Below are 27,975 nucleotides of genomic sequence, written 5' to 3' on the forward strand. Positions count from 1 at the left end.
TACATATTAGTGTATAAATGTCAATCCCAATCTCCCAATTCATCACACCACCACCACCCCCTCCCCACTCTCCCCCCTTGGTGTCCATACATTTGTTCTCTACATCTGTGTCTCTCAAAATAATGTTTTGATTGTGTGGTGCTTGCAGTTATCAGGGGTCCTCTACCATGGATAACCAGGAGTTAGTCTAATGTTTATAAAAAGAAAGGAGAGAGACAGAGACAGAGACAGACAGAGACAGAGAGGAGAAGAAGAAGAAGAAGGAGAAGGAGAAGGAGAAGGAGAAGAAGAAGGGGAGGAGGAGAAGGAGGGGGAGGAAGAGGAGGGGGGAGGAGGAGGAGGAGGAGATCGGAAGGATGGAAGGAAGTGAGGAAGGAAATAGGGAAGGAAGAAGGGAGAATCTAGCAATAATGTCCTTGGTCAGCAGCTCTTTTTTTCTCAGGGTAGGTGTTAGAGGCCAGACTAGGAAAGGGGTGGGGAAAGAGGAACAGAAGAGGTGGGGGAAGGGGAGGGATCAGGGGAGGGGGAGGATGTGAACCTTGGTTAGAGAAATAAAAGAAAGTAAGCCTTTCTGGGGACAGTGAGTACAATCTCCCTGTACACCCATCCTTGGGCAAGGACCCAGAGACCTCTGGTGCTGAGCCCAGAGGCTGAAGTGCTACAGAAGAACTAGAGAAGGACGGAGCAAAGCCATGGTAAGCTTTTCAGCCTAAAAGATTTCCAGATGCTCAGATAGAACCTCTTCTTGGGATGCAGAGGCAGGTGGCAAAGGAAAAGAAGCAACTCATTTCCTTTTTGGTTTTAAAAAAGCCAAAACTAAGAATGCTGAGTCTAATTTAAAAAGTGCTCCTAGAATCTCTCTTCTCAGATGTGCTGATTTCTTCTCCTTGACTTGTCTCTGGTGAGGTTCTCGAAGAAGTACTACTATCTAGTTGAAATTAGCACTCTTGTGACTAAACATTGGCACTACCTGAGAATTGATACACTTCAGAAAAGATGGTGTTAAGGTATGAAGAAAATCTGTGGTCTTGTCATTTGAGTTGCTCAAAATGTGTTTCTTTCTAGTTCAAAAAAAAATGAACTCCTGTTTTTTAGTAGTGTCTGTTTGGTTACCTAATTCCTTTAGGTATTTGAAGCATTGACCCATCATAGTCAAGTGTGAGATTTTAACATTAAATCTAGACATCAATAGTTCATTAAAGACCAAAGAACACTTCAAAAATACACATACTAAATATCAAATAGTTTCATCTGACAGCTCAGCAGATAAGTAGATACAAAAAAATTACTGAAATGTAGAAAAAATCAGAACAGTAACAGTCAGCAACTTGAGGCTAAAATATGAAAAAACCATAACATCAACTATGCATCAGTTTTGAGGCAAATTTAATTCTACCTTTTCACCCATGTCTGAGAAATCTCTTGCCTCAGACAGGTTTAGTAGGCATAAGTGTTATACTTTGAACTTTGAGAAAGTTGAAGGCACCTCCTCAAGTTGCTATAAAATTGTGATTTAGAGCATAAGCCTGAGTATAATTTTGTATTTTATTTGCAGATATTTCCATGGAAATGTCAGAGTGCTCAGAGGGGCTTATGGAATGTTTTTGAGCTGTGGGCCTGCATTGTGCTCTGTTGTGGTATGTTATGATATTTATATATTACTAAGCTTTTTAAAAAATTTATGTTCATTTTTTGGTAAATATCCACTGGGTGTACATATTCACAGGTAAAACTATTAGGTAGATAGCTACCCTTTCTACAGACATCCCTTTTCTTCCTCTCACTTCCCCAGAAAACTCCTAACCTTGCCCCACCCTTTGCTGCAGGGTTTATTTTATGACATTCTTTACTCATTAATCGTAACTGTCTCCCAGTTCTCTGTACACTTTTAATATGTTTAAGTTGATCAAGATTAATTATGTTTTCTTTGCATCTGTTATTCCTTGCTCAGAATCCTTAGGAAAGTATAAAAATTGGATCTGTGTTTTCTTTGGTATTTCTCCATAGTATTTGCCGTACACAGTGAAAACTCAGCAAATGGTGATGGTTGTGAAAACCTTTACGTTATGGTATAATAGTGTTTCACATAGATCATACCATGCTTAGAATGGCATATATTATTATGGTATCATTGTGTAATTATGTGTTTGTTTTGGTTTCTTCAAAGCCCTCATATTTGAAGCACCCATATGATTATTATACACCATCAGTTGAGTACCTTTGTGTGCATAACATAATCTAAATCAATTTCATAATCCTACATCATTTGGTTTTGTCAATTGTTCTTTTTTTTATTATGTAGTTAGATACATAAGGCTTGGGCTGTGTGCTTTCCCCAGAAGAACCTCTTCCTATGGTAAAACATTATCTTTCTGCTATAAAAGAGATAACTTAAAAGTATGCCATTATTCCTGTTCTTATTTTACTTCTCCCTTAGAAACACAAATATTGGCCTTTAGGAAATTATCCCAAAATAAAAGAGTGGACAGTAAATTTCAGGGCTATATGATATCACACTTAAATTAACTTTAAATGATTGACAGCTGCTAAGAAAAAGAAATATGAATTTCTAAAAAATGTTGGCTAAATTTTACTTGAAAGAATTTTGAGGAAAAACTGTTTTATGAAAATAAATCTAAAAAGCCACCAAATTCATCTAAAATAGAGCTATAAGCAAAAGGATTCTATATCATGGTGAAAAGTGATTAGGACTAGAAGTTCTAGGTTCTACTTCAAATCTGCAAATGACTAATTCCATCACCTCAAGAGGGTAAGTTACCCTCTTGAGGTGTCAGCTTCCTTGTCTCTGGCAGGCTCAGCCTGGATTAGTTCTGGGCTCTTTTCAGCTATAACCACGAGGCTACATAGTTCACACTGATGTCTTTCAGATTTCTTTGCACATCATGGAACCGATTGCTGGACTTACCATTATTCTAAGAGACCCATGACCTGGGAGAAGGCTAGAATGTTCTGCAGAAAAAATTACACGGATTTAGTTGCCATACAAAACAAGGGGGAGATTGAGTACCTGAACAAGACGCTTCCCTTCAGTCCTAAATACTACTGGATAGGAATCCGGAAGGTAGGAGGGGCATGGACTTGGGTAGGGACCAACAAATCTCTCACCGAAGAAGCGGAGAACTGGGGCGACGGGGAGCCCAACAACAAGAAGAGTAAAGAAGACTGTGTGGAGATCTACATCAAGAGGGAAAAGGACGCAGGGAAATGGAATGACGACGCCTGCCACAAAGCAAAGACAGCCCTCTGCTACACAGGTAGAAGTGAGCAGACTGCTTCTCTGGGAATGACGGCACTAACCCCGTGGAAACCTGGGGGAGCAGAGCAGTTGCCAGGGCATCCTGAAATAAGCCCAGTCCTCTAAATAAGCTTGAGTCAGGTCACTGCTGAGCATTTTTGGTGTGGGAGGCTCGTCCCTATACCCAAAATCTATAACCCTGAATCACTTTTACATCAAGATGATAAATATATGTGGAAAGTAAGGAGGAAGAGCTAGACAATCGGTGTCGCTGATAATAAGGCAAGGAAGTGGAAGCAGAGAGATGGAACCAGCCAAGAGCTGAGGCTCACATCACCTATTTCCTCCTCGTAAAGTAGGCGGCTTGGTGCTACGTTTCCTTCTTGGCCTAATCTTATATAATTCTATATAATGAAACTTTGCAGTGTTTCATTATCTGTGGTGTATGAAAACTTCTGTAGAGACCACGATGACAGTTCCAAAGCAATCAGCATTTTTTCCAAGTCATTTTTAACAGTGAAACATAGTTCATTTGGTCTCTTGTAAATTGGACTCTCTAGTAATGTAGCAAGTTCAGATTTTCTAATCTCTATTCAGTACTTTCTATAAAGAAAGGGATTGCCAAACACACTGCGGAAACGATTGGGGTCAGGTCATAGTTTAATCCACATAACTACATTAAAAACAAAGAAATTTCAAGAGTTTCAATGTATGTCAGTAAGTTCCCTCAAATGTTATAGAGTATTAGCATTAGTAAATTCATTCTTAAACAAATGTCTATGGCTGTATGACAAGCATAGTACATAAATAAAAATTTTAGCATATGATTTTTATGCAAAAATGCTATTAATGTACAAATAAAGTTTTCCTGTTTATTAAAGTAGTCACAGCCCCAAAGTTATCTATGTCTAAAGAAATGACTAGGAGTACTAAAAAAGTATTCATCTTAATATAATTTCTCACCCCCTTAAAGCTTCTTGTCAACCCTGGTCATGCAGCGGCCATGGACAATGTATGGAAATCATCAATAATTACACCTGCAACTGTGATTTGGGGTACTACGGGCCCCAGTGTCAGTTCGGTAAGCCACTTTTGTTCCTTTGTTTCTTCCTATGTAAAGTATTGTAGTTTATGAAAGTTGGTTGAAGGAAAATGATACTAGCCATTCTGAGAAATGAGAAGTTTTGATCAGTAGGCTATGCTTGCACAATATTGTTACCTTTCCGTAAAGATTTCATAAGTCAGCATGAAGTTTCAATTCACTTCTCAGAAAGTCTTTTTGAGTGCTACAAAGAATATTGCTTTGGGATAAAAGCTGTAAGGATTACAATAATGAATCAGGCTTGGTAGGAATTCATAATCAAGTAAGCTTGCTGGATTCATTAGAACTCTGAAACTGAAAGAAACAATAGCATTTATCATTAGGAGGGTGAGTTACCCAGAAGGTAATCTTGCTTTTTCACGTCATCCTCAAGATCATGACAGGGCAAGGCCAACAAGAAAAGTTCACATCATGATATACAGTATCTGTTGGAAAATATGATAATAAATCCAACGCATTTACTTGGGCTGGCATTTCAGGGGGTACAAGGACAAAGTTATTACAGATCCTGACCTTAAAGGATTTACAGTTAACTAGTGGAAATAATACATGCTTATAATTTAATGTGATGGAAAGCCAGATATGCTGGAGTAAGCCTGTGGAGACTGAAAGCTGCCTAATGAAGGAATCTGCCCTTTATTTGACAATGAGAGGCCACTTAGTATCTAAACACCTTCATTTAGGGCCATTACCCTAGAAGCGGTACATAAGATGGATTGAACAAAAAGAGAGAAGCTGGGGAGCATCATCAGGGGTCTATTGAAATCATTCAGAGTCACGGTGGTAGAAACAGAAAGGCAAGAATACGTAGATTCAAAGACATGGAGTCTTTGACTTAGTCAACTCATTACTGAAAAAAACTTCACGTCCTTTGATTGATATTGGTTGAGTTTCAAAACTATGTTTGAAGTATCTGGTGCATAAAATAGAAAATTATAATAAGAAAAAAAAGCAGTGTTTGCAATGAATAGATAAATAATTAAAGCCAAAATAAATGTAAATGATCAACCAACTGGAACAGATCTGAGTCATTTCAGTCAATTCTTGAGCCATGACTTCTACCAATACTTTACTTTCACTCGATTTCTAAATTTTAAAAAATTCTTATGTAATTGGCATGCTCATTTCACTCCTTTTTGAACATTTTACTCTGTTTTTGTCTTGGTTTCCATCATATCAGTCTTTCCTGGTTTTCTTTCTACCTATGATCATTTCTCCTTGGGTTTCTTCATGGGCACTTATCCAAGCCCATACACTTATTGTTATGTCTCATCTTCCATCTTTTGTCCATTGCTCTTCTGACTTTATGTGCCCCCTTTAGTCAAACCTAGCAACTTATGTGGACTCACAAATCTATGTGAACTTTGGACTGACAAACATGTATCCAGCCCTGAACTCCAAATATGCTAAGCATAACCTTTGGGATGCCCAAAAGACTGAAAAATCAATTGTCCCCAGCCAGCTTTCCTTTTTGTATTTCTTATCTCAGTGTGTGTTCCACGATTTATATGGGTACTCTGGTATAAAACTCTCTCACCTCCCCCTACATTTATGCAAAGTAACACACTACTCTTTTTTTTTTTTAAACACCTTTACTGGAGTATAATCTTAACAATGGTGTGTTAGTTTCTGCTTTATAACAAAGTGAATCAGCTATACATACACATATATCCCCATATCACCTCCCTCTTGAGCCTCCCTCCCACCCTCCCTATCCCACCTCTTCTAGGTGGTCACAAAGCACCGAGCTGATCTCCCTGTGCTATGCGGCTGCTTCCCACTAGCTATCGGTTTTACATTTGGTAGTGTATATATGTCCATGACACTCTCTCACTTTGTCCCAGCTTACCCTTCCCCCTCCCTGTGTCCTCAAGTCCATTCTCTAGTAGGTCTGCGTCTTTATTCCCGCCCTGCCCCCAGGTTCTTCATGACCATTTTTTTTTTTTTTAGATTCCATATATATGTGTTAGCATACAGTATTTGTTTTTCTCTTTCTGACTTACTTCATTCTGTATGACAGACTCTAGGTCCATCCACCCCACTACAAATAACTCAATTTCGTTTCTTTTTATGGCTGAGTAATATTCCATTGTATATATGTGCCACATCTTCTTTGTCCAATCATCTGTCGATGGACACTTGGGTTGTTTCCATGTCCTGGCTATTGTAAATAGAGCTGCAATGAACATTGTGGTACATGACTATTTTTGAATTATGGTTTTCTCAGGGTATATGCCCAGTAGTGGGATTGCTGGGTCATATGGTAGTTCTATTTTTAATTTTTTAAGGAACCTCCATATTGTTCTCCATAGTGGCTGTATCAATTTACATTCCCACCAACAGTGTAAGAGGGTTCCCTTTTCCCCACACCCTCTCTGGAATTTATTGTTTGTAGATTTTTTGATGATGGCCATTCTGACTGGTGTGAGGTGATACCTCATAGTAGTTTTGATTTGTATTTCTCTAATGATTAGTGACGTTGAGCATCCTTTCATGTGTTTGTTGGCAATCTGTATATCTTCTTTGGAGAAATGTCTATTTAGGTCTTCTGCCCATTTTTGGATTGGGTTGTTTGTTTTTTTGATATTGAGCTGCATGAACTGCTTATAAATTTTGGAGATTAATCCTTTGTCAGTTGCTTCATTTTCAAATATTTTCTCCCATTCTGAGGGTTGTCTTTTGGTCTTGTTTACGGTTTCCTTTGTTGTGCAAAAGCTTTTAAGTTTCATTAGGTCCCATTTGTTTATTTTTATTTCCATTTCTCTAGGAGGTGGGTCAAAAAGGATCTTGCTGTGATTTATGTCATAGAGTGTTCTGCCTATGTTTTCCTCTAAGAGTTTGATAGTGTCTGGCCTTACATTTAGGTCTTTAATCCATTTTGAGTTTACTTTTGTGTATGGTGTTAGGGAGTGTTCTAATTTCATTCTTTTACATGTAGCTGTCCAGTTTTCCCAGCACCACTTATTGAAGAGCCTGTCTTTTCTCCATTGTATATTCTTGCCTCCTTTATCAAAAATAAGGTGACCATATGTGCGTGGGTTTATCTCTGGGCTTTCTATCCTGTTCCATTGATCTATATTTCTGTTTTTGTGCCAGTACCATACTGTCTTGATTACTGTAGCTTTGTAGTATAGTCCGAAGCCTGGGAGCCTGATTCCTCCAGCTCTGTTTTTCTTTCTCAAGATTCCTTTGGCTATTTGTGGTCTTTTGTGTTTCCATACAAATTGTGAAATTTTTTGTTCTAGTTCTGTGAAAAATGCCATTGGTATTTTGATAGGGATTGCAATCAATCTGTAGATTGCTTTGGGTAGTATAGTCATTTTCACAATGTTGATTCTTCCAATCCAAGAACATGGTATATCTCTCCATCTGTTGGTGTCATCTTTAATTTCTTTCATCAGTGTCTTATAGTTTTCTGCATACAGGTCTTTTGTCTCCTTAGGTAGGTTTATTCCTAGGTATTTTATTCTTTTGGTTGCAATGGTAAATGGGAGTGTTTCCTTAATTTCACTTTCAGAGTTTTCATCATTAGTGTATAGGAATGCAAGAGATTTCTGTACATTAATTTTGTATCCTGCTACTTTACCAAATTCATTGATTAGCTCTAGTAGTTTTCTGGTAGCATCTTTAGGATTCTCTCTGTGTAGTATCATGTCATCTGCAAACAGTGACAGCTTTACTTCTTCTTTTCTGATTTGGATTCCTTTTATTTCTTTTTCTTCTCTGATTGCTGTGGCTAAAACTTCCAAAACTATGTTGAATAATAGTGCTGAGAGTGGGCAACCTTGTCTTTTTCCTGATCTTACTGGAAATGGTTTCAGTTTATCACCATTGAGGATGATGTTGGCTGTGGGGTTGTCATATATGGCCTTTATTATGTTGAGGTAAGTTCCCTCTGTGCCTACTTTCTGGAGGGTTTTTATCATAAATGGGTGTTGAATTTTGTCGAAAGATTTTTCTGCATCTATTGAGATGATCATATGTTTTCTATTCTTCAATGTGTTAATATGGTGTATCACATTGATTGATTTGCGTATATTGGAGAATCCTTGTATTCCTGGGATAAGCCCCACTTGATCATGGTGTATGATCCTTTTAATGTGCTGTTGGATTCTGTTTGCTAGTATTTTCTTGAGGATTTTTGCATCTATGTTCATCAGTGATATTGGCCTGTAGTTTTCTTTCTTTGTGATATCTTTGTCTGGTTTTGGCATCAGGGTGATGGTGACCTCATAGAATGAATTTGGAGTGTTCCTCCCTCTGCTATATTTTGGAAGAGTTTGAGAAGGATAGGTGTTAGCTCTTCTCTAAATGTTTGATAGAATTCTCCTGTGAAGCCATCTGGTCCTGGGCTTTTGTTTGTTGGAAGGTTTTTAATCACGGTTTCAATTTCAGTGCTTGTGTCTGGTCTGTTCATAATTTCGATTTCTCCCTGGTTCAGTCTTGGAAGGTTACTACTCATTTTTATAACTTACTGTTTCTCCAATTTGTCTTCTACTTATTAACTCTACAGTATTGCCTTCATTATCTTCCTCCTAGATTATTGCAGTCATTTCTGAGCTGAGTTCCACATCTTTAAATTAGCTCCCCTCAAATATATTATTCATACTATAGGCAATCTGATCAATTTTAAATATCAAGTAAACATCACACATACGTGACCATCCACCCTTTAATTTCTACCTACCATTTGTCCTACAGAATAAAATCTAAACTCCTCAAGGCATAGAGTAATGCTTGATATATAGTAGATACTCATTAAACCAATGAAAAAAGGTAAAGGCATTTTGTCTTAGCGCCTATCTTTCTCCCTAATCTCATCTCACATCATCCCCTGCCTCCTCTTTCCTTCTAGTAACATCAAAATACTTGTAGTTCTCCACACTTACCATATTGCTTTGTATATCAATCATTGACTTGCTCAGGGCTTTCTTGTTTTGCACATGGCTAACACACCTATTCATCTGGAAGATAATAGTTCAGGGACCGTTTCTTTCAGGAAGCTTTCTTTGGATGCCAAGACAGGCTAAGCATCCCTATTCTGTGTTCCAATAGCTCCATATATTTCTTTCTTATTTATCCCACATTTGTTGAAGTCGTTGATTTTCTTGTCTGTATTCCCCAGTAGACTGACAGCAACTTGAGATCAGTCAACATCTTATTTATCACTGCATCTGTAAGATTGAGACCAGGCACTTGCTTGTGGGCGTGAACTGTATGGGACAACATAAGTTACTTTCATTTGGACTTGTACTGTATATGGAAAATATTAAAATTCTTCTAATTTCTTGAATTCATTCTTCATTGAACTCTCAAGAAGAAGTTTAAAATGATGGCTCAAATTTGATAAGGAATAAGACACAAGAGTTGCAATATTTGCCTAAATGACATGGCAGGGCCTAAAACGTGAAGATTGAATTCCAAGTCTTACTTTGATCTATTACACCACCAATCAGGCAAGGAAGTAGACATACTTTCTGGAGAGAACTGGCAAAATCAAAAGAACTAAAATTCTGGAACTGAGCTATAGATGGTGAAGACAGAATCCAGGCTAAGATGCTTCCTAAAGCTTTTATCTTCTCCCCTTGTAAAGAAGACCAGTTATGGACACCCAGTCTTTCTCCGAACTTCCTACTTCCAACAGTCTAGTATACTCAGGGGCTTTGATGTGACAGTTATTTCCAAACTGAGCTGGTCATTCCCACTTAAACCTATCTACATTTAAAAGCTCTCTCCCCAGGTAATGCCAAAGATAATAAGATTAGCTAATGTTTAATTAAAGCTTCCTATGAGCCAGGCTCTAAGTCCTTGACTTGCATTAAATTATTTAATTCCCACACCAACTTTAGGAAGTCAATACAATTATCATTATCCTTCTTTTAGAGATAAAGAAGCTAAGCTGGAGGGGTTAAGTCACCGTGCTTAAAGGCACTTGGTTATCAAGTATCAGAGCTAAGATTCAAACCCAGTCATCAGGTCCTCGGAACACTGCCCAGTGTTTTTTTTTTCTTATTGAAGTGACTCAGTGTGAGCCTTTGGAGGCCCCAGAGCTGGGTATCATGGCCTGTATTCACCCTTTGGGAAACTTCAGCTTCACATCACAGTGTGCCTTCAACTGCTTTGAGGGAACAGACATAGTTGGGATTGAAGAAACCACTTGTGGACCATTTGGAAACTGGTCATCTCCAAAGCCAACATGTCGAGGTGAGTAACTATTCAGACTAGAGGTTTTGTTATGGCAATCCTGTGTTTATAGACTGAGCAAATGTAGTAGAGTCTTGCTAAGAAGTCTGTATCCTCTTTTGAAGCATAATTTAACCTAACTTAGATTATACTGTGATGATTTTCATCAAAGAGGTTATTGTTACTAATTAAAAAGAAAAACCACAAACAAAAAATAGCAACCAAATATCTCTGAGACTACGTCATAGAATATATATATAATTTTCAGCAATACAGTGTGGTTATACTGTATTTTTATTTTATTTTATTTTTATTTTCTCATTGCTATGGCATAAATAATCAGTCTTGCTGAACTGCAGTTGAATTTTTGTTGTTCTCTTCTTTCAATAACACCTATTTTATGTGGTGTCCTACTTAACACCAAACAATTTCCTTTTTGGGAGTGGGGGGGCTAGAGGTCTTTTTTGATTGTTTTATTTGGTTTATTCTTAAAATCATTTTTTAGCTTTCCTCCTCCATGAACTCTCAGGAGAATAGCAAATTCTGTGAAAAACAAAAACACAATCTCTTGATTTTCTTTTTCATTTGAAATATGGTGGTTTTTTGTTTTTTGGTTTTTTCTTTTTTACTGTCAAGAAGATTATCCCTTAAGGGGAAAAACTGGTGGTGTCTAAACTTGTGAAGTTTTGGTTACATTTTCTACATTTATGCTTTTGACTCACTAGTTTAAGTGGCTGAATTCTCAAAAGAACTATCCAAATCATTTTTTGAAATCATAGAACTAATTGACCAACCTGCTGAATTTTATAAAAGTTGAGGGACTTGCTTCAGAGAATGGGGATGTTTTTCAAAACTGCTTGGGTAGACTTTAGAAGAGGTGAAATGGTGGAAATTCTCTACATTCATTGATAATGCACCATAAGAGATCTTGAGGCCAAGGCCACATAGCATGGCACTTCCAGCTGATGGAGAGTTACCAGGGCTGGGGCAGCAATCTGGAAGAGCCAGCCCTCCCCTCCTCTCCCCAATGCCCCCCTGCCCACCCAGGGCTTTCTGTGTTCTCCTAGCTTCACCTCTGACTCACCACTCTCCATCGTTCTCAAGAAAATAAACTCTGGAAGCATCATCAGAAGTAATTTCTAGAAATTAGAAATGTCTAGATTCATGTCAACAGTTCCACAGTTGAGTTAGGCAGTTTGGCTACAAACTGTTCGTCATGGGAGGGTCTCTGCTCAGAAATACTGATTTTTTCTTTTTCACTGAAGTGATTCAGTGTGAGCCTCTAACAGCACCCGATTTTGGAACCATGGACTGTAGTCACCCCCTGGTCGACTTCGGCTTTACCTCCATGTGTACCTTCAGCTGCTCGGAAGGAGCTGAGTTAATTGGGGAAAAGAAAACTATTTGTGGATCATCTGGAAATTGGTCCAGCCCTAGTCCAATATGTCAAAGTGAGTAAGTTTGCCCCAATATATTAAAGACTTAAAGAGGTAGCTGATTGATAAGCAGATGGTGGGGAAAGATAGATTAAACTTTTAAGTTTATTTTGCTAAATGTATGTCGCTTAAAAAAATTTGTACACATTAATTTACCATAAAATCCTTGGCTGCTCTTGCCTCTTCCTTCAATGACAGTGATTTCCCTTTTTTTTTCAGCCAATTCTCAACTCCTCCTATCTTAACCCTTAACATCTAAACTCACTGTCTATACTGACTTATTTCTTATCCATTTTTCTATTCCACTACAATCTCACTTCTCTGTTAGTCTACTAAAATGTCTCTACAAAAGTCACCAATGACCACCTAATTCCCAAAGTAATGGATACTTCTCAATTATCACTAAGCTGATGCCTCCCAAATCTGTCTGTGCATAAGAGGATGTGTCTTCCTCATCTCTATATACCCTCCACCTGACACAGCACCTGGCAATAGATGCTAAATTAATCCACGTTAAATTAGCCTGTGAAAGAATAGCTACCCATGTTTGCTCCGGAGATTATCTATACCAATGACAGAAGTCTTTAAATGGTAGGAATTATAGAAGCTATCAGAGAAGCTGATCTCTCTGTGGCCCGGGACCAGGAAGTGGGGTAGGGAAATGGGGACATGGCGTGGGGTCTTTAGGGGAGGATTGTACATCAGGCTTAAGGGGCATTTCCTTTTAAGGCTGGACTAGTGTCCGTTTCCTCATCCTCATGCAGCCCATAGGTGTCCTCTGTTTGGATCCTCTGGGAACTTGCACCTCCTTTCCATTATACATTTGGGTGTGGGGATGGAAGCACCTTGAAAGGGTTCATCAAAGTAATGTGAAGAATAAGGGACAGTCAGATGCTGTGCCGATATGCAAAAGTAAGTTTCTTCAATTGGTGGTATCAGAAGATAGATATTTTTCGTATCAGTATTTTTTCAGTAAAGGACCCCACATGAACTTAATTCATACTTATAAGGATATATAGATGTATCCTTTTACTTATTTGTGAGGGAAATGGTAGGACTACATCATTTGAAAGACAGATTAATGCAGGTCCTTGGCACGTAACAGCGTGTGCATATGTTTGCACAGCTGCTTCAAAGCATTAATAGATTCCTTTTTTTTTTTAACATCTTTATTGGAGTATAATTGCTTTACAATGGTGTGTTAGTTTCTGCTTTATAACAAAGTGAATCAGCTATACATATACGTATATCCCCACTGCAGCTCTATTTACAATAGCTAGGACAGAGAATAGATTCCTTTTATTGATAAGTTGCCTGGTTCAGATCACTGGCTTTTATTTTTCCTGAAGTTGTACTTAACTTTTTAGCTCTTCTCTGTGTTTGAGTCCCAACCATTCAACAAGGCCATGGAGCTAAATACAATGATGACTACTTTCTGCCAAAATATTTAGGTACATCTCCCAGGAATTCCATGAATCACAAATCTGAGGATTGAGATTCTATAGGCGTTGAGCTAGAAAAGCTGGTCTAGTCTTTTCTCTGCTATAGACTCATCATGGGCTTTCCCATGCCGATTTCCTCATCTGTCAAATAGCATCAAATGGACATTAGAAGATGTAAGAATGAAGAAAGTTTAATGTCATGAGAAGGCACTAAGGAAATAATGCTTGTGGCCTCATGCTACATGCCTTACTGATTTCTCTTGCAGAAGTGGACAGGAATTTCTCAATAATCAAGGAGAGTGACTATAACCCACTCTTCATTCCGGTGGCAGTCATGGTTACCACATTCTCTGGGTTGGCATTTATCATTTGGCTGGCAAGGAGATTAAAAAAAGGTATGTGAGTTTACCTTCATACAAAAGTAATACAACTTTAAAGTGGAAAAAAACATAGAAACCCACAGGAAATTAAGTTCGAGAGCCTCAGCTAAAGCAGGATACCAAGCTCTGGGTTCTATAGACATCAGTCCCTGGAGATGTGTGAAGCAGGCCAGAACTCACTTTCATCAAAACAAGTTGGCTGATTTTTGCTTTTCATTCTGACAAATCTTTTAAAAATGACTACTGTCTTCAAGGTACCTTGCTAGGGTGTTAACAGACAAATGAGAAATTGTAATGGTTCTTTGCTATTATTTAATTCTAAAAAAAAAAAAAAAGGATATGTGATCTTGTCCTGTAAGAGCCTACATGTTTTTGATTTCAGTGCAATTCCACTAGGAAGTGAATCTAATGTCCCAAAAGGTTTTCAAAGTACTCCTCCCAAATACCTAGCCTTGCCAAGAGTCAGATACCTGTCCAGCTCCTGACATGTGGGAGTTGTATTGTCCCTTAGGGAAATCCTCACATTTTTCCCCAGTGTCTATTCACCAAGATTACAGCTTTAACCAAATGTGCCCCATACTCATGCTTTCCATCCACTCTGGACTACAGAAGAAGAGGGATTAAGGAGGGCTGCCTCAAGAAACTAGTATCTGCTGCTTGGAATAGTAGATGAAACACCACCAGAGAAGAACAACAGCATCACTCCCCTCACCTCCCTCCTGAGTGTGTCCAAACCCTCAAGTGGGACAAACCTGCCAGTTACAGGCCCACAGTCAGGCAGGCCTTGGGTATGTGCTGCCGCATTTGGCCAAAGTCATCAGACAGAAACATTCAAGATTATGACATGTATGTATATTAGGCAGCTTTAAAGATAACCCTGCTTCAAGTTCAGGGGCCATCAATGACCTCAAAACAACTGCTAAACAACTGTTCTGTATTGCCTCTGTGGGGCCATTTTAATTTCAGTTCCATCAAATTAATTAATATGTATTCTATTCCATGAATATGGTATGTAAAGGCTGCCCCACCACTCATTCTCACTGGCAATTGCAGGAATATTATCTACCAATCCCTAATGGTCTTCTGCTATGACCTGATCTTTCATTCCAAATTTAAGACTAAGGGTACTAGATTAGTTTTATAACCAACCCAGAAACACAATGGATGGGGGTGCTGTTGATGTGCAAGAACTTCAGTAACTGTAAAGTAAGAGCCCTGAGCAGTTAAAATGTCTCTGCCCCTGCTCTTGGAACTTCTGCTGAGATTGGATCCCATTGTCTTAGAGTACTATGCTATTTACTTAAATATGGCACTAAGGCAAAAAAAGAATGAGATTTTTCTCCCACCGTTGATTACCCTTTCCATTGAGACTTAAAGACTGCCCCCAATCATCTTTTCTTTCCTCCTGCCTTGAGTGACCTTGGCAGAAGTGAGGGGGTGGAGAATAGAGTGGGTAATTTACACTCCACCCTCTGGGATAAGAGGGCTATTATCTAAGTAACCATTAAGGACTTTGGGGCTGGGAATCACCTTACTAAAGAGATATTCCCAAATTCCAAAATCTTTTAATAAATGTTAGTAGAATAAAAAGAATAGAATTGAAGTCATGTGTATTTAGTGGTGGGGTACAGGAGGTGGGATGCTGCCTAAGGCTGTACTATAAGCAGTGGTGAGAAAAGCAGTAGGGTTGTTTTGCAATTTTTTTACCTTGGAGTCATTTCTGTACAAGATCTCAAACTGATAACTTGAAAACTGCATGCCCCTACTGGGGGAATCAGTGTGGGGCAAACAGGAAACAGATAACGGGCAGTTAGGCTAGTTACAATTATGCCAACAAAAAGCACAAGAGAACAGAAGCCCCAAAAGATCACTGACTTTGTAGGAAAGTCAGGGTATCTTTAATCTCACACTAAATAGTCTTCATTTGTGAAACATCTTCTGATAGCTCCAACTTTCAAGTGACTTCGCCTTCTAAAACTTTTAGTTGTAAGTTAGTTCTTTGAAACACGAAGAATATTTTTCCTATAGAGACAATTCTTAGAAATGATGGATAGGTTCCCAGGCTAAACCCCTAGAGCTTTTCTAATACAATAAATCTGCATGTATACAGTATTCATCAATCTGATAATTTTATAGGCTTTTGGTGTTCCAAAAGCTGGAAAAAGGGGACAAGCAAATATTTAGAGCATAGTAGCCAATGAAATGACCAGACTCTTGACCCTTGTCCTGTCCTCAGATGGATCTTCTGAACCTGTACTTTGGCCCCTGCCCTAGTTGTCTTAATACCCAGACTTCAGCTCCTTTTTTCAGAGAAAGGAATAAGGGTGGGCTCCAGAAACATGCCTCCCTGTGCATGGGCTTGTCTAGAAATATTTGTTTTCTCCTAGCACCATCATTCTCTGATTAGTCATCATTACTGGCCCTGTTCAGTAAATGAGGAAACTGAAGCAATGATGTTTGAGGCCAAATCTCTAAAATTCCATATCAGCAGGGGCCAGAGTCAGAGATCAGACTCCCATCCATATATGCTCCCTAAAACCACTGGTCTTCAGATTAATAAGGCTCTATTTTTTTACCCACAGAAGAATTGTTTACCTGAACCAACACACAGGGTGAGAACAGGGCACAAAACTGAACACAGGCCCCTTAGTTCCCTTTTTCTTGAAAAAGAAACTTTCTCAATACGAACAGATTCTTGCTCATGTATGTGTTTCATTGTTCCTAAAAGAACAATATATTCATATGAAAATGAATGGAATCTGAAATTCATTCAGATTTAATTCTCCCTGCTCAAGTGCTTTTGGCTCATGTCACCAGCAGGCTAAATTTTGGAAGAAATAATTAAAATAGTAATTTCTAATATTTTAAAGGTTTAAAACAAGAATTGAGCACTGTCTATGCTCTAGGCCCTGGCCTAAATACTTTGAATACATTTTATCAACTCAGTGAGGAAAATATAATTATCATGCCCCTTTCACAGATGAAGAAATGGTAGCTTAGAGAGAATAAGTAGCTATTCAAAGACACACTACAGTTGGCAAAAAAGGACCTGGACCCAGACTGGATGATCTAGAGCTCTAGTTTATAGACACAGAAATACATTGCCTCCCAGTGATTTTTTTTCTCCTCAAAAAGCATTTTTTGCTTTTATTTCCTCTGGAGCCTAACCCTGCAGTTCATTCATCTACTTATTTATAGTCTGCTTTTTTCAAAAAGAATGTAAGATAGTTCACCAAATGCATTCAACACAGCAAATTAAAATTAGTTTAAAAGTAAGAAAAATAAGGCCCAAATTTAGAATACCAAAAATAAGTCAGAGCCAGGGGTAAAGTTAGGATAGAAGAGGGTTTCAGATCTGGCTGAGTTTCCTTGCAGCCAGTCAAAGAAGGAAACATAACCAGTAATGATACTCACTGTGTCTGTAAGATAAGAACACAATGGTTACCCAGATGAGGCATGTAGTTCCTACCACTGAGACCTAAATGTAATTTCTCTTGTGGATTTTCACAGAGAAGATGGCGTGAAGTGTAATGATACATATTCTTACAGTATTAGCAGCTGAATCTCTTAGGGAAGAATCTGCAGGTAGGATGAGATGGCAGATCGGGATGTGTAAACACAAGAATGGGTACATGGGGCCTGATCATCGGATAGTTCGGGCTGGACTTCTGTCTTTATGAGCAGCACAGCGGATGAAATGGTGCTCTGAGAAGCATCTGCATGAATGAGTCTGTTCTGAATAAGTATCTACTACTGTTCGAATTAGAACATTAAGCCAGTACCTCAAATCCCCTTAGACACCATGCGGTCCACCTAACAAATACAAAATACACTTCAAGAAACAGTTTTGAGAGAGGGAATCTCCCTTCTCTCTAAGTATAAAAAATTGAAATTGTCTACTTTTTCTGATGCCATTTTTCTCTTCTATTTTTAGGCAAAAAGTCTCGGAGAAGGTAAGTTTTATCAGCAAGAAGTTTTGATATCTGTTGATGTCTTCTCTACCCTCTGCTTACAGAGGGTAAGTATTAAGTATCTTAATACTTCCTCTTATAGCTAGACACATTAACTCCTTATCAGTTATTTACATGGGGTCTCATCCAAATGAAGTTTCCAGATAAAGTAATAAATCTACTAACCTTCCTTAAAAGCTGTCAGGTTTTTTAGTGCTAGAGGAGCTGAATGAATGAATGAACAAGTAATGCCCTATTAAGAAGGGGTAGTTTATGTAAAGACAGTTTTTTCTGATTGCTTCTGAATTTTCTTTGAGGAATGGAAGCATTGTGGTTTATTTCTTCTTATCCTGGCTGAACATGGGGGCAATACTAAATACAGTATTCAGGAAACATTCAAGTCAACAAGGATTTATTGAAAAACTAATGAATCCCAGGCTCTAAGAAAAAGGTATAATTCCAGACACCAGGCCCTCAGCACCTAGCACAAGATGGCAAATGACCTCTGATAGGCATTGACCTTCAGAAATGTGGGAAAGGTGGGGAGCCTGAATTCTACTTGCAGCTTCCCCCAAAGAGGCGGAAGTTTTTTGGCTTGGTCTTGAACCTCAGATTTCTCCAGTTGCAGAAACACATACATGTGAAAATACAAGGCCCACCTGGCAGAAATGAAGATAGCAAAACACTTCTCAGTTTCAGGGTTTAGTGACTTGCTTTGAAATATTAAGAAGGAAAGTATAAGTCAAACGAACGATGGAGATGAGACTTCGGTGACAGACTACCCAGCTAGACAACTGGGTACCTTTCCAAATGCTGGAGGAAATGAAGCAAGATGGTCCCTGAGGAGGTTGGTTTCGTGTTCAGGCAACCATCCTACCAACCACAGATTGTTATTGACAAGTCCTTAGTAGTTTAGTGAGCTGTAGTTTAAAGTACAAAAGAAAAACTGGAGAGACAGAAGGCAACAGAGGACAATTATAAAGTAATTTATAAGCCATATGAAGGAGTATGGACTTAATCTTGAGGTCTTTGGGGTATTAGTAACAGCGGTTGAAGGTGAATGTCATGCTGAAATTTGCAACTTGGGAGTATCACTCTGCATAAAAGTATGCAAACATGGGAGATGAATGACTCTGGGGGCAAAGAAATGTTTTGGAGGTATTTGAGGTTATTAGGTTAAAGCCGATGATGCCTGTCTAGGGTAATAGCAATGAGGATGAGTTCATGAGATAACTGGTGGTAGAATCAACTGAATATGATTATTAATTGGCTAAGAGAGAGGGAGAAGATTCAAGAAAGTTGCCATGGTTCTGATCTGGGAACTGGTGGATGGTTACCATCTCTACTGTATTATTTACTGAGAAGGGAACACGAAAGAAAGAAGTTTTGGAGGTGTCAATCACGGGTTCAGTTTTGTACCTGTTAAAATTTAGGTGTCTGTGGTTCAACCATAGTCCGTTGATTCTATCTGTAGCAAAAGGGCTACCTTGGGGCAGAAGAAATGGATTTGGAGGTTCTCACATTATAGGAGGTAATTGTATCTCAGGAGCAGGTACAATCACCCAGGGAGTACGTGCAGTGTGAGAATGGAAGAGGATGTGGGAGAGAGGGTAGGAGCCAGAGGAAGGTCAATATCAAACAAGTCAGCTAAGGTAAAGGCGAATGGGAAGAGGTTCCCAGAGATGTAGAAGGAAAATGAGGAGAGTACGGGGTCACGATCCTAAGGAAAAAGGGAAATGGAAACTATTTCAAATACTGCCACGATCCACTGGATATAATAAGGGTATCAGTAGGGAAATTGTTTTCAATGCTGAGGTCATGACAGAAGTCCTGTAGCCAGGGGTCGAGGAATCAGTGGGGATGAGAACGTAGAGGCAGAACGTATACATTATCTTTTTTTTTTTTTTTTTTTTTTTGTTTTTTTTTTTTTTTTTTAAACATCTTTATTGAAGTATAATTGCTTTACAATGGTGTGCTAGCTTCTGCTTTACAACAAAGTGAATCAGTTACACATATACATATGTTGCCATATCTCTTCCCTCTTGCATCTCCCTCCCTCCTACCCTCCCTATCCCACCCCTCTAGGTGGTCACAAAGCACCGAGCTGATCTCCCTGTGCTATGCGGCTGCTTCCCACTAGTTATCTATTTTACATTTGGTAGTGTATATATGTCCATGACACTCTCTCACCCTGTCACATCTCACCCCTCCCCCTCCCCATATCCTCAAGTCCATTCTCTAGTAGGTCTGTGTCTTTATTCCCATCTTGCCACTAGGTTCTTCATGACCTCTTTTTTTTTTTTTTTTCCTTTAGATTCCATATATATGTGTTAGCATACTGTATTTGTTTTTCTCTTTCTGACTTACTTCACTCTGTATGACAGACTCTAACTCCATCCACCTCATTACAAACACCTCCATTTCATTTCTTTTTATGGCTGAGTAATATTCCATTGTATATATGTGCCACATCTTCTTTATCCATTCATCCGATGATGGACACCTAGGTTGCTTCCATGTCCTGGCTATTGTAAACAGAGCTGCAATGAATATTTTGGTACATGACTCTTTCTGAATTATGGTTTTCTCAGGGTATATGCCCAGTAGTGGGATTGCTGGGTCATATGGTAGTTCTATTTTTAGTTTTTTAAGGAACCTCCATACTGTTCTCCATAGTGGCTGTATCAATTTACATTCCCACCAACAGTGCAAGAGTGTTCCCTTTTCTCCACACCCTCTCCAGCATTTATTGTTTCTAGATTTTTTGATGATGGCCATTCTGACCGGTGTGAGATGATACCTCATTGTAGTTTTGATTTGCATTTCTCTAATGATTAATGATGTTGAGCATTCTTTCATGTGTCTGTTGGCAATCTGTATCTCTTCTTTGGAGAAATGTCTATTTAGGTCTTCTGCCCATTTTTGGATTGGGTTGTTTGTTTTTTTGTTATTGAGCTGCATGAGCTGCTTGTAAATCTTGGAGATTAATCCTTTGTCCGTTGCTTCATTTGCAAATATTTTCTCCCATTCTGAGGGTTGTCTTTTGGTCTTGTTTATGGTTTCCTTTGCTGTGCAAAAGCTTTTAAGTTTCATTAGGTCCCATTTGTTTATTTGTGTTTTTATTTCCATTTCTCTAGGACCTGGGTCAAAAAGGATCTTGCTGTGATTTATGTCATACAGTGTTCTGCCTATGTTTTCCTCTAAGAGTTTGATAGTGTCTGGCCTTACACTTAGGTCTTTAATCCATTTTGAGTTTATTTTTGTGTATGGTGTTAGGGAGTGTTCTAATTTCATACTTTTACATGTACCTGTCCAATTTTCCCAGCACCACTTATTGAAGAGGCTGTCTTTTCTCCACTGTATATGCTTGCCTCCTTTATCAAAGATAAGGTGACCATATGTGCGTGGGCTTATCTCTGGGCTTTCTATCCTGTTCCATGGATCTATATTTCTGTTTTTGTGCCAGTACCAAACTGTCTTGATTACTGTAGCTTTCTAATATAGTCTGAAGTCAGGGAGCCTGATTCCTCCAGCTCCATTTTTCGTTCTCAAGATTGCTTTGGCTATTCGGGGTCTTTTGTGTTTCCATACAAATTGTGAAATTTTTTGTTCTAGTTCTGTGAAAAATGCCAGTGGTAGTTTGATAGGGATTGCATTGAATCTGTAGATTGCTTTGGGTAGCAGAGTCATTTTCACAATGTTGATTCTTCCAATCCAAGAACATGGTATATCTCTCCATCTATTTGTATCATCTTTAATTTCTTTCATCAGTGTCCTATAATTTTCTGCATACAGGTCTTTTGTCTCCTTAGGAAGGTTTATTCCTAGGTATTTTATTCTTTTTGTTGCAATGGTAAACGGGAGTGTTTTCTTAATTTCACTTTCAGATTTTTCATCATTAGTATACAGGAATGCAAGAGATTTCTGTGCATTAATTTTGTATCCTGCTACTTTACCAGATTCATTGATTAGCTCTAGTAGTTTTCTGGTAGCATCTTTTGGATTCTCTATGTATAGTATCATGTCATCTGCAAACAGTGACAGCTTTACTTCTTCTTTTCCGATTTGGATTCCTTTTATTTCTTTTTCGTCTCTGATTGCTGTGGCTAACACTTCCAAAACTATGTTGAATAATAGTGGTGAGAGTGGGCAACCTTGTCTTGTTCCTGATCTTAGTGGAAATGGTTTCAGTTTTTCACCATTGAGGACAATGTTGGCTGTGGGTTTGTCATATACGGCCTTTATTATGTTGAGGAAAGTTCCCTCTATGCCTACTTTCTGCAGGACTTTTATCATAAATGGGTGTTGAATTTTGTCGAAAGCTTTCTCTGCATCTATTGAGATGATCATATGGTTTTTCTCCTTCAATTTGTTAATATGATGTATCACGTTGATTGATTTGCGTATATTGAAGAATCCTTGCATTCCTGGAATAAACCCCACTTGATCATGGTGTATGATCCTTTTAATGTGCTGTTGGATTCTGTTTGCTAGTATTTTGTTGAGGATTTTTGCATCTATGTTCATCAGTGATATTGGCCTGTAGTTTTCTTTCTTTGTGACATCTTTGCCTGGTTTTGGTATCAGGGTGATGGTGGCCTCGTAGAATGAGTTGGGGAGTGTTCCTCCCTCTGCAATATTTTGGAAGAGTTTGAGAAGGATAGGTGTTAGCTCTTCTCTAAATGTTTGATAGAATTCGCCTGTGAAGCCATCTGGTCCTGGGCTTTTGTGTGTTGGAAGATTTTTAATCACAGTTTCAATTTCAGTGCTTGTGATTGGTCTGTTCATATTTTCTATTTCTTCCTGGTTCAGTCTCGGCAGGTTGTGCATTTCTAAGAATCTGTTACATTATCTTTTTCATAAAACTTGGCTGGAAGGAGATGAAAGAGTCAGGAGGGGTAACTGGATGAGGACATAGGGTCAGTGAAGTTTCTTTTATTCTATGTTCTTTTATTGCCCTATCTTCCATTAGATAGTGTAGATGGGTCCCCTGACTCTTCTCTAGGCTGAACTCCCTATCTCTGTAGGCAGGAAATCCACAAGATATAAAGATTTCTTTCATGCTCACACCCACTGAGTGAAAGTCTTTTCTGGCACAATCTACCCAGAGCTGTTTTCTGGCCACAGGAACCACCTGTGTTTTAATTGCCACTAGATGGAAGCAGATCAATTTTTCAGATGTCCTTGGGGGACAGGAAGAGATGATGCTGGCAGGAAGAGCATTAGGATTAAGTGCCATATTAAGCTAATTGCCATATTAAGTTTAATGGTTCACTGATTTTTACAATGAACCAATCAATAGCTGTTTATTAACCCCTTTTTGTAGGAAAAATGTTAAGCTTGACTGAGACACCAAGAGGAGTAAATCCTTGTGCCAGACCTCAGGGAGATTATTATCTAGTTGGGAAGTTAAGACAGAAATATAGAAAAAAATTTCAGAAAAATAAAGGCAGAATATGGTAATGGTCAATGAATTCTGTATTGAAGACCAGACTTCTTCAGTACAGAAGATGTTTGGTGATCGCAGAAAACCTTACAAAGAAGATGGAATCTGGGTTGGTTTTTGAAGGATGGATAGGATTTAGGTGTATGGACAGAAGCAGGGAAGGCAGTCTGGAAGAGGGAAATGATGTAAATGGTATGGTACTGGGATTCTGAAAACATTCAGGGGCCAGTGAGTAGAACTACCTAGAGCCCATGGTGTATTGAGGAGCTGTGAACAGAAGTTGGAAGGGAAGTCTTGCCCCATCAACACAGGTCTTGCACACTTCATCAGACATTCTAGAAGGACGAAGCAAAGAAGAATTATTTGCCCAGCTGCCTTGGGATACTTCAAATGTATTGGCCAAAGTGACCATAGAATCATAGAATTTTAGTTCTGGAAAGGACCTTGGTATTCAAACTCTCTTGATAATTGAGCTAATTAAATAACTTTCCTATAGTGCCTGAGCTAGTGACAGAGTTAGTTACAATAACAACAAACATTTATCAAACATTAATTCCAGGCCATGCACTGTTCTGAGTGTCTTGCATGTCTTAAATCATTAAAGATTGCCTACAAGCCTGTGGATGTAGGTACTATTAATATTTCCATTGTAAGGTGAAGGAACGATGAACTTAATTAACTACCTGAGGTCACTGAATAAATGGCAAAGCTGAGATTTGCATCCATCTAGATCCAAAGATCATATTCTTAACGTTTATGCTTCTAGAACCCAGGTTGGAGGTGTAAGTCCCAGACACTCTCCTCCTCCAGTATTGTAATTTTTTTTGCACTGAAACCATTGTGTGATGGCACTGAGGAAGGGTGGAGTGGGAGAAGTAGGGTGTGTTTCTAAAACAAGCCAAAGGTAAAATGAACACCATCACAACACCATGTATCAGTTTTTTTTAAGCCCTTGAGCTAACACTCATAGTCCTTTGTGCTGATTCCTATTAGCATTTGGTTGGTGAATAACTGACTCCTAGTGCATTTGTGGTTTCAATTCTTGCTGGGTTATTTTGACTCTTCTGCAAACTGGTTCTGTTTATCACCTCATTTGGTTTCTAGAGTCTAAATTCTGCCTGGGTAAAAGCTACACCCAAGATACACAGGAAGATACGATGCCAACCTCAGAGAGGGGGGTTATACGAAATTTTGTTTTCAGAAACATTTTTATCTCTGTAATTGGCAAGCGCACTTGCAGCTGCTGAACTGTGGTTTACCCTGGTGGCTCATCATGACAGCAGAGTCTCAGGATCTGGTTCTCCCTTTGAAAGGTGTTATTCAGACATACCCTATTTGGTTCTCCCTTGTTCTCTCCAAGAATGAATTGTTTTACACACACAAGTGTCATTTTTTTTCCCACAAAACTAAATTTGTCATCATCTCCTTAAATCATATCCCACCAGAATCAGGCGTGCAGAACCACTACCGTACCTTTCACGAGTTTTGATGTTCTCTAATTTCTCTTTCCATTTAAATATGCCTTATTTTACTTTTCTGACTTTTCACTGTTCAAAATCTATCAAAATGCCCTTCATATTCATTAGACCTGAAGACAAAGCCTGTCCCGCCAAAATTTCTCTCAGTGTGTTCTGAGGACTAGCCACTTAAGCATTACCAGGGAGCTTGTTAGAAATGCAGAATCTCAGGCCCACCCAGACCTGAATCAGGGTCTGTGGTTTTTTTTTTTTAACATCTTTATTGGAATATAATTGCTTTACAATGGTGTGTTAGTTTCTGCTTTATAACAAAGTGAATCAGTTATACATATACATATGTTCCCATATCTCTTCCCTCTTGCGTCTCCCTCCCTCCCACCCTCCCTATCCCACCCCTCTAGGTGGTCACAAAGCACCGAGCTGATCTCCCTGTGCCATGCGGCTGCTTCCCACTAGCTATCTATTTTATGTTTGGGAGTGTATATATGTCCATGCCACTCTCTCACTTTGTCACAGCTTACCCTTCCCCCTCCGCATATCCTCAAGTCCATTCTCTAGTAGGTCTGTGTCTTTATTCCCGTCTTGCCCCTAGGTTCTTCATGACCTCTTTTTTTTTTTTTCTTAGATTCCATATATATGTGTTAGCATACGGTATTTGTTATTCTCTTTCTGACTTAACTTCACTCTGTATGACAGACTCTAGGTCCATCCACCTCACTACAAATAACTCAATTTCGTTTCTTTTTATCGCCACAAAATCTCGAAACGATAAATGCTGGAGAGGGTGTGGAGAAAAGGGAACACTCTTGCACTGTTGGTGGGAGGGTCTGTGTTTTAACACCGTGTCTAGGTGGTAAGCACCTGAAAGGGTGAGAAGCGTTGCTTTAGGGTTTTCTTCTCATTCTTGTGCCTTAGTGAACGTCCTGCATCTTGTAACTCATCTGAAAGAGTTCCTTTACTCTTCTGACCTTTAGTGACTATTTACCTTTACTACCAACACTTTAATTTTTGCAATTTTTAGGCTCCTGAGTTTAATTTATTTTCTCTTGTTTATCATTCAGCATGGATGAGCCGTATTAAACGACCTGCTGTGAAAGAAAATTCTTGGGAAACTGAAGTGTCCCTGGGTCCTTCGAATCCCCCTCCACGCAAAGTTTTGCCTGGTGGCATCTTCTACACTGAAGATGAAGTGTGTCTATTTCAGTGCATCTGAAAAGTTTTCAACACGACCAGCTGCTCCTTCTGTTTCCATTTTGCCCCATCACCTCTACCCCCACAAGTTTCCCCCCAAAGTGCGCAGTTGTGGGTTTGATAGCTCAGTATTTTATTCTTTTTTCCATGGACAAACAAGACCATGGGGAAAGGATTACTGTGGAACATAAATATGCCAATTTCACTCTCTTTCTCGACTCTGGCTTCCAGCTTCAATTCTGAGCTGTACCTGATGACATATACTTTGAAATAGAGCGAACATTCGATACATATGCAACTACAGGCTCAGTTTTGTTACAGATCACATTTTACCTCCCCAGCCCTCCAGTGTACTGTGGAGACCTATTCCTATAGAAAGTTTATAAAATTGATGTTACCCTTGCTTTCCAGCTCCAGCAGAGTAATGGGGACCTGCTCCAACTAGGAAAAGTCCTATTTGCACTGCAGTCCCAGCTTCTATAAATGGAGGGCATCCTATTTCACTGCCTCCAGGCTCCCGCCTTCTTCAGCCATCTCCCCTTCTCAGTTGCCTGACTTCCACACGGAGAAGCTCATGACCACCAAGCAAAACGAGAGATGAGAAAGATAGCCTGCACTGTACTGTTGGTTTTTTTTTTTTTTTTTTTTTGGATTTGGGTTTTAATGTCTCATTTTTGTTATTGGGGGGGTCCTTCCTCACCCCCAATCCTCTTACGTATCCACCTAGATTCCATCTACTCTTTATGATTCATCTTGGGCATCCCCCACCCTTACCACTGTTTTCATAACAAGTCCTTAATTAGTCCAACCTGTGACAGACTCCCCTTCCTGGCCTCCTACTGCGAGGTTAGTCAGTAACATGCAATTTTATACTTAAATACAGTTTTTTAAAAAAACGTGACCTAGTTTGTTATTTTTAAAATTATCATATGTGTGTTTTCTCCCCAGTGAAATTGAATCCCCTTAAAGGCAGAAATTGGGCCACATCCCTGGAATGTCTAATTCATTACTTGACACTTAGTAAATGTGCATTCAATAAATCCGAAAGAGAACACAGTGTACTGTTGATATCACTTGCAGCTAACTCTCTCACCATGGCATGTGACAACCCATACAGATACTCATCTAATGTCAAGGGCTGAATTCTTATAAGAGAATAGGGCCCTGTGTAAAAACTAGTTGGAAATACCTCCTTGCGCCATGGCCAATACAGCTTTCATATAAACTTCTACATTTTATGAGAATGATTTTTTTTGTGATGATTACGTGTTCCTTTCTCAAAGCCATCTCAGATTTTGCACGACACCAAGGGCTGTTGCAAAAGATTCTCCATGCTGTGCACCATAAATTGAGGATGTGCCATTCACATTCATGTAGCTTAGAATGCATCCCTCAGAGTTATACAGTGCACGACCTGCATGGACTCCCATGGCAGCCCTGATTGCAAGAGCTTATTCAACTAAGACATCAGGATCAAAGAACACAAGTGGAGGCTACTTCTTGGGGGTAAGATGTATACAGACTTAAAAACACAGTCCTATGCTTAAGCCCTAAGGCTACTATATGATCTTAGGAATTATGTCATGCCACATTCCTTAAATAAAGATTCATAAGATTCATAAATAAATAAATAAAGATTCATAAAATAAATTTCTCAAAGACCTTGGGTTTAACCTTCCTGAGACTTAGTCGTAAGAGTGAAATATGCCTTGTTTACCTCACAGGGTTATTGCAATGACTGAGTTGGGTATGAAATTGCTTTGTGAACTGAACCTTAAATGTAGGTATTTTTTCCCACCCAAATCTTGTCTTTCATGCATTCTTAGTGTAGGATTCTGGGTCTTATGCAAGGTCTTGAACAGAAGCAGGTCTGAGGCCTTCTCCTGAGATTAGAAACTAGAGAGGGTCCTTCACTTGTGTTCAAATTGCAACCCAGTGCTCAGATTTTCACCGCAGAAGGTCAGCTCTGCTACCTGTGCCCTTGCTGGGGTGAGATGGAAGGGAACGGTTTGGGGAATCAGACCCACTTGGTTGGGATCCTGTCTCTGCCTCTATGGGGTGAACCTGTAAGTCATTAACCTCTCTGAATTCCAGATTTATTTATGAAATAG

The 27,975-nt window shown here is 39.0% G+C and overlaps 1 protein-coding gene across 1 annotated transcript; it reads left to right on the top strand.

Moving 5' to 3' along the window:
- The first annotated feature begins 601 nt into the window (after positions 1–601).
- SELL (selectin L) lies at positions 602–26,082 on the top strand. Its single transcript, XM_061185739.1, has 9 exons — positions 602–695; positions 1,556–1,637; positions 2,889–3,275; positions 4,230–4,337; positions 10,377–10,562; positions 11,807–11,992; positions 13,686–13,814; positions 17,734–17,752; positions 25,735–26,082. The coding sequence occupies exons 1-9, from the start codon at positions 693–695 to the stop codon at positions 25,751–25,753; spliced, it is 1,119 nt and encodes a 372-aa protein (XP_061041722.1). The 5' UTR covers positions 602–692; the 3' UTR covers positions 25,754–26,082.
- Positions 26,083–27,975: the final 1,893 nt, after the last annotated feature.

The sequence above is a fragment of the Eubalaena glacialis genome, chromosome 3 (assembly GCF_028564815.1).
Source record: "Eubalaena glacialis isolate mEubGla1 chromosome 3, mEubGla1.1.hap2.+ XY, whole genome shotgun sequence".
In the NCBI taxonomy this organism is placed as follows: domain Eukaryota; kingdom Metazoa; phylum Chordata; class Mammalia; order Artiodactyla; family Balaenidae; genus Eubalaena; species Eubalaena glacialis.

Coding starts and splice junctions, on each gene's coding strand:
- SELL (XM_061185739.1), top strand. Junction 1,638..2,888: donor CTGCATTGTGCTCTGTTGTG/GTATGTTATGAT, acceptor GATGTCTTTCAG/ATTTCTTTGCACATCATGGA. Junction 4,338..10,376: donor CGGGCCCCAGTGTCAGTTCG/GTAAGCCACTTT, acceptor TTCTTATTGAAG/TGACTCAGTGTGAGCCTTTG.